We start from the raw sequence: 7102 nt of genomic DNA, 5'->3' as shown, positions 1-7102 counted from the left end.
ATAATTCATATTATTAAACATTATTATTAGTACTATGTTGTTGTGAGTGTATTCCATCCAACCAATAAAAGTGGAATAAAAAAACCAATATGTTATGAGTGGGACTTATTAAGCCAATTTGGTTGCTATACAACAAAGAAGAAAGACCTTTCTTTAATAATAAAGGATCATAAATCTAAAAAAAAAAATATACTACTTTCCCATTTGTTTATTTCTCTAGTTTTGCTCTGTAGTAGATGAGGAATGATCAAGAAAATGACCCGATTAAAGTTGCAAAAGAAAAAAATATTCTAAATAATACAATTGTAATCTTATAAGAAAAATGGTAAAATTTTAAATTTTAGAAAAATCATATTTCACAAATGCCTCTAAAATAAAACATCCATGTATGTAGATAGATATATAACTAGTGTTTATGGACCCAACTCGATATTTAGAGCAAACTTGACTTGATAAGCCCAAAACAACCATGATCCGAACATCAAATCCGGCCCAACTAGAGGAATTCAGGTTGCCAGGCAGGCGCTCACCGAACGACACCGTTTTACACGCTAACCAAAACAAAACTAATCTTGTAATCCTGGATCAAATTAAGAATAACAACAGAAATAAACCCGATTACTCCTTAAACATTTTCCCGAGAAAGTGACGGAGCCTCCCGTCAAAAACACAACTAATTTTCTTTCCTTCCTTACTCGACACATCAGATGTGGTGGAGATCAGCTTCTTTCATTCTCGACAACCGTCACAACAACGCCGGCGTACAACCAAACGCAGAAACCCTAACACTCTGCTCTAACTCTTCCCCTCCCCTCTCCTCCATGGCGGATACTCTTCAAAACCCCAACCCTAACAACACCAACGCGATGTCCGCTTATTATCAGACACGCGCCGCCCACCACGGCGTCGTCACGAGTGACTGGCTGGCGCAGGCGCAAGCTGCCGTTGGCAGCCAGCCGGAAGATGCTTTGGTTCCGGAAAATGACGTCAGAGCTGCGGAAAAGCCGTTTAGTGTGATTGATGAGTTTAATAATTGGCGGAAACAACCTGATTTGGCGGAGGCAGTTGCCGCGATTAGAGCGCTGGCTGCTGTTATTAGAAACAGTGAAGCTACTACTATGATGGAGCTTGAAATTGAGCTTAAAAAAGCCTCCGATTCACTTAAAGTTAGTGCAGTTATTTATTTAATTTGATTTTCTTGTATGCTAATTGCGATTTATTCTTGTTTATTTTGTTTAATTAGTTCATTTAAACCTAAAACTGTGTGTTTTATGTGTGTTGAATGCAGTCATGGGATACTACCTCTATATCTTTGACAGCCGGTTGTGATTTGTTTACGCGGTATGTAACGAGAACTTCGGCACTGGAGTATGAGGATTTCAATTCGGCTAAGTCTCGTTTGATTGAACGTGCGGAGAAGTTTGGAGAGATATCTTATAAGGTATTGTTTCTTTGGTACATGTAGAGCTTCATGAAGTGATTAATGGGTTAATGTGCTATTTAAAGAGGACGTTTGTTGTTTCACATTGCAGGCTCGTAGAATTATTGCTGTGCTTAGTCAGGATTTTATTTTTGATGGCTGTACTATTTTGGTGCATGGTTTCTCTAGAGTTGTGTTTGAAGTTCTGAAGACAGCTGCACAGAATAAGAAGCTCTTTCGAGTGTTTTGCACAGGTTTGTTTCCGAACATTCTCTCGCATTTGTTTAAATATGCATGTGCAGGGTAAAAGTTATATAATATCTTTAAACTGTTTGCGTGTGGTTGTGCTCAAGACTATGTAGCACGGATACTTCATTCAATTAACGTTTTCCGTTTCAGAAACATGTCGGAAACTTGGCGTTTTGGACACAAAACTACATTTTTAACGTAGGAAACCTTAAAATAACACTGTTTTGTGTCCGTGTCCAAGTGTCCCTTTACCCATATCTATGCTAGATTATTATCTTGATCAGTCGTTTTTCAGAGTTAGCTCACCTATTTTATCTGTGTTTTTGCTCAATGTCTTGTAGCTCGTTTGTTGGTAATGAAATTCTGGTTTCTGATTAATAGGTTCGCTCTACTATAGCTTTTAGGTCTCGAGCCAATTGGTTGATTGATTTTTTTTTTTGTATTCTTTAGTCTCTATTTGACTTCTTGATAATTTCCAAAACTACAGAGGGAAGACCTGATAGAACAGGATTAAGGTTGTCCAATGAGCTAGCCAAGCTTGATGTACCTGTGAAACTTCTTATAGACTCTGCTGTGGCCTATACTATGGATGAAGTAGACATGGTATTTGTTGGAGCAGATGGAGTTGTCGAGAGTGGCGGTATAATTAACATGATGGGAACATACCAAATTGCACTAGTGGCACACAGCATGAACAAACCTGTATATGTGGCTGCCGAAAGTTATAAGGTATGTGGAATCTTGCATCTATACCTTAAGTTGAATCTTGTCATTTTCACATTTTTTTTAATGGCACCTTGTTATGCTGTGTTTTAAAATTGACATATAATTAACTGAATCTTAGCACGGGCTATTGGAATTTGGTTCTCCGATAAATATTCTCTCAATTCACAATTAGTTACATATGGATTCTCTACTGTACAGTTTGCCCGCCTTTATCCATTGGATCAGAAAGACTTGGCTCCTGCCTTACGCCCAATTGATTTTGGTGTACCCATTCCATCAAAGGTGGAGGTCGAAACATCAGCTAGGGATTATACCCCTCCTCGGTATTTGACATTACTCTTTACGGATCTTGGTGTACTCACTCCATCTGTTGTTAGTGATGAATTGATTCAGCTATACTTATAGTTATGTAATATTTTTGGTCTTCTGTTGATAGAAACTCGTTACGTTACAGAGTTGAACATGATCGATCACATTGTATTCGGTTGACAATTTTGAACGCAATGCATAGTCTAGCGTGACTAGTGTTTGAGATATACATTCTATAAATTTGATTATGAAAAAAGGGAAAATTAACAAGCAGAGATTAAAGATAGAATATGCATAGTTTATCATGCTGTACAAGCATAGAGTTGTCTAATTTAGAATTTCTCCTTTCTCGAAAGGAATTTCTCCCTCAAATCGGCAGCATCAATCTCACCAAAATGGCTCTCGGGAATCCAGTTTCCGGTCTTTGGATCTCTCATCCAAAACGTCTTCTCTTTAGGAGCATTAGTCTTCCCTTTAATTAAATCTTCTGCCATGGACTCTTTTGCCTTTCTCATTGCTGGTAAAATTTGCTGCATGTTCAGATTTTCTGTTGCTACTGCATACGACCGTTTACTGCAATAGATGCATAAGATATTATCATAAGTTCATGACATATTTATCAACATCATCATTATTTTACATACAATAGAACACAAACTAAATTTACTAATTAAACATTAAAAAAAAGTAACCTGAGAAGAAGAAAGTTATTGAATCGAAGCTTGGCCATGTCTGGAAGGAGAAGATATAGAGGAGTTAGGAATTAGGGATTTTTGAAGATAAATTTTGCAACTAGGAAGGTTTAATTTATATGGTTTTAGAGAGTCCTAGTTGCTCTGGAAATTTTTAGAATTTGAGAAGGTTTATGATTCTCCTTAAAATAATATTTCAGAAATATCCAATTTTTGGATTCCTACGTAATTTTTGTTTTTATTATCATAAGATGCTTAATTTTACAAACATAGAATTATGTGAATATCCTAATTGGCCATGGGTGCTATAATTTTCGGATTCATACCTAAAATGTTTGTTCCAATTAATCTTTAAGAAGACAATTAAAAAATAAGATTTTTTTTATAATTAAGAAAGGAGAAACGCTTATGGAAGGAATTGAACCCACGACTTTAGCGATTTTTTTACTCAGCGCTTATATCATTTGAATTATAACTCGTTAGTAGGAGAATAAGATTTTTAAACTTTGATTCCTTAAAAAATCTGCTTTAGTCACTTGACTTTGTCTTAATCAGCAAGATGATTTGTGATTCATGCAGCTGATAATATGTACAATTCTCATATGTAGTGATCAATTTGCTTCATGTGAGGAACTAAATTTATTGGAGGAGAGGAATAATTTTTCATTTGATTAATGAAATTTTTAAATAGATTCCTGTGAGATTTTTTTACATTACATTCATACAACTAGAATAAGAATGATGCTTGATGTTTTATAAAGCAAAAATTTATCTTTATTCATATTCTCTTGATTAATTTTCATGATTACTTGTATTGATCTAAAAAAGTTGAAAAACAAAATGTTCTAAAGATTATTAGTGAGTAAACTCGCATTTAATTATGATTGTAGAAAATGATTGGGTGAGTATTGTCCTTAAATAAATAAGGGTTAATTAATATTATCCCCATAAATTTAGGTCTTAAATATTGTTTTTCCTATCAGTTTTAAAAAATCACTATTTCGCTCTGTTTCAGCTAATCGAAACCTCTTTATAAAGGGGATTTTTAGTTTTTTTTTTAAAAAAAAAAATTCAAATGCGATTGTAGAATTTGTTTTTTAATTCATGGGGAGAACTATATTGCAGACAAAATCTCGTAGGGTAATAGTAATTATTCCAATAAATAAAGATGTTCTCATCAACATTCAAGAATTTAGAAACTGTATAGAGCTACAGCATGAATTGGTCCTTGCTTGCTGATTATTTTCTAATTTTTGATGCAAATTGTATAAAGCCGAAAACTATTCTCTTATGTATTGTTTGATTATAACACTAAATTATTTCATTCCATTTTTTAATTAAAACTTTAGATTATAGTTTATTTATAAATACGTGATGTTACTAATTCCGCATAAGTCGTTATGCAGTGCGAATTAACTCATCTGGCTTTGTGCTCACAAAAGTTAGTAGTATATGCATCGATGAAAGTTGTGTATTACAGCCTACGATATGCAACTCTATGATTCTTCAATCTAGAGAATAGAAACATATAATGTTTGAGCAGAATCAGGTTATAATCATATATCATACTAGTACGACACCCTCGCGGTGCTTCGGAAAAAAATTATTTAACTAAAGAATAACCAATAACACAGACATAAATTAAAATTAATTTAATTATACATAAAATACTCCAAACGGTAAATATTTTATTCCAGCCCTTGCATTCGCTTCGGAATTAAACATATTTTATTTAAAGTAGAACTTATTTTAAATTTCAGAATACGATTAACTGTTCACTGTAATGTCATAACTTCCAAAACATAAAAAAGATCAAATCATTTTAAATATTTTTGGAAGGACACATGATTAATCATACATTAATTCTATAGCAGATTAAAAATTACATTTAATTCAAACCTAAAGTACTCTTATGATGTTTCGAATAGCAAAATGTTGATAATTTATGTTCTATTTTTGCTAAAAACGAAAGCTCGTATTAAAATTATAAATTATAAATTTTTTTAATTTAATTTGGTTGATTAATTCAGTGCATTTGAATACTACACACCCCTAGTTGTGGACGTTGGTGGTGGGAATAACACTTTTAAGTATAGTTTTGTATATACAAAAATTCTAGCAAAATATTTATTTCATGAAATCTTTTTACTTACGATTTTGTATATAGAAAAATTGATACTCCTTAATTTCTATTAAAATAGAAAAATAGTCATTTTTCACGCTATAAAAAACATTAGCTAAATACAAAAAAATATTATGATGTCATTAAAATCTTATTATATCAATATTAAATGTATGTCTTGAATCTTTATAAATAATTAGTTTCTTGGTTTATTTAAAAAGAAAAACTGAAATGGAGTAATGTAATAATGTTCTATAATTAACCACTTTTTTAATTTTTATTAAAATGTGTATTTTTTTATAAGACGGAAGAAGTACTGTTTTTTCTCTTAAATTCTAAGAAGTTTAGAATGTGCTATTAGTACTTAATAGCTTTTGTATATTGAAAAATAAGTTTGATCTATTCTAAAGTTAATGTACGTTTTATTTTATTTTTAAGCATTTTTATTTATTTTATTTCTAAGTGTTTTTATTTCTTTACTTGGTCTTTGTATGTACTTTTGTTACTTAGTCCTTATATTTCTAAAACAATTATACCGGATCCCTCCAAGTGCACCATACTTACATATTTTTATTAACAAAAGAACTTCATAAAACTATTTTCGAAAATATAATAACCAAATAAAAAATAATAATTTAATTAAAGATGAAAAAAATACAGAAACCTTAAAATAAATTTTGTCTTAAAAAAAAACATAAATCTTATTTTACATTGTAGTTTGGATTCAATTCCGGTTCAACATTTAACTTGAATTCTCCAATTTGTGCTGATTGTATGGTTAGATGAAGTTTGGAAATCATGATTAATTAATCTTAAAAGGGTCACTCGACGTCAAGATATGCATCGTTGTTGTCTGTCTCAATTCACCCCAATATATAGTTAATCAACCGACAAAATGTAAAACGTTTATGTAATATTCCACATGCAGCTCAAATTTAAAATGTTGGAAAGTGAATTAAAGTTAGTGATTTTTAATTAGGCTATATAAATTTTACAGAAACTAAATTAAAGAATTAAAACATTTGATTTGATGTTAAGAAACATAAAAGTAGGATGAAGAAACGAAAAAAAAAATTAGAATTTTCAAAATCACTCATATTTAATGATTTTTCCGCTTAAACAATGTGCTTTTGCAAATAATAAAGGGTTGTTGATTATGCAATTTGATTATCGGATTTTAAACATTATAAATTGGTTATCGTATTATATTTTTATTTTCCGACCTATTTTTAATAATATCCGACTAATTTATACCAACGTGACAGTTAATTTGTGTTTTAATTTATTCTCATCTCCATATCAGCTACAAATAAAGGACATCTTCCGATTTTTTATCATGTCGCCCTTTTTTTCTTTTAAATATAAACTTTCAAAAAAAAGAAACTCATCAATGATAAAAAAAAAAGGCCAAATGTTATAAAAAGGCAAAATCTTTTATAAAAGTTTCGCAAAAGTCCTGATCTTTTAATTTTGTCGATTTTGGCCAAAAACTGATTATTTGGTTTCACAAAAGTCCTGGTCTTTCAATTTTGTCAATTTTGGCCAAAAATGGATTATTTGGTTTCACAAAAGTCCTGAACTTTC

The 7102-nt window shown here is 31.3% G+C and overlaps 2 protein-coding genes across 2 annotated transcripts; one reads left to right on the top strand and one right to left on the bottom strand.

Moving 5' to 3' along the window:
* Nucleotides 1–594: 594 nt before the first annotated feature.
* On the top strand, nt 595–2929 carry LOC126682620 (uncharacterized). The gene is made up of 5 exons (XM_050378356.2): nt 595–1166; nt 1289–1441; nt 1533–1674; nt 2157–2398; nt 2594–2929. The coding sequence occupies exons 1-5, from the start codon at nt 708–710 to the stop codon at nt 2798–2800; spliced, it is 1203 nt and encodes a 400-aa protein (XP_050234313.1). The 5' UTR covers nt 595–707; the 3' UTR covers nt 2801–2929.
* On the bottom strand, nt 2923–3515 carry LOC126682622 (uncharacterized). Its single transcript, XM_050378358.2, has 2 exons — nt 3397–3515; nt 2923–3277 (listed from the first exon to the last, which is right to left on the bottom strand). Exons 1-2 carry the CDS (start codon nt 3432–3434, stop codon nt 3037–3039), a joined length of 279 nt encoding a protein of 92 aa, XP_050234315.1. The 5' UTR covers nt 3435–3515; the 3' UTR covers nt 2923–3036.
* Between the last annotated feature and the right edge of the window lie 3587 nt (nt 3516–7102).

Source organism: Mercurialis annua, linkage group LG5, assembly GCF_937616625.2.
Source record: "Mercurialis annua linkage group LG5, ddMerAnnu1.2, whole genome shotgun sequence".
In the NCBI taxonomy this organism is placed as follows: domain Eukaryota; kingdom Viridiplantae; phylum Streptophyta; class Magnoliopsida; order Malpighiales; family Euphorbiaceae; genus Mercurialis; species Mercurialis annua.
Note: the sequence above shows the minus strand (reverse complement) of the source record. Positions and strands in the feature narration are given on the sequence as shown.

What these genes read in the sequence shown, in the direction of transcription:
- LOC126682620 (XM_050378356.2), top strand. Translation starts at nt 708, where the DNA reads ATGTGGTGGAGATCAGCTTCTTTCATTCTCGACAACCGTCACAACAAC. An exon ending in TTGGAGAGATATCTTATAAG is followed by an intron (nt 1,442 to 1,532) that starts GTATTGTTTCTT and finishes TTCACATTGCAG; the next exon opens with GCTCGTAGAATTATTGCTGT. An exon ending in TGGCTGCCGAAAGTTATAAG is followed by an intron (nt 2,399 to 2,593) that starts GTATGTGGAATC and finishes TCTACTGTACAG; the next exon opens with TTTGCCCGCCTTTATCCATT.
- LOC126682622 (XM_050378358.2), bottom strand. Translation starts at nt 3,434, where the DNA reads ATGGCCAAGCTTCGATTCAATAACTTTCTTCTTCTCAG. An exon ending in AATAACTTTCTTCTTCTCAG is followed by an intron (nt 3,278 to 3,396) that starts GTTACTTTTTTT and finishes CATCTATTGCAG; the next exon opens with TAAACGGTCGTATGCAGTAG.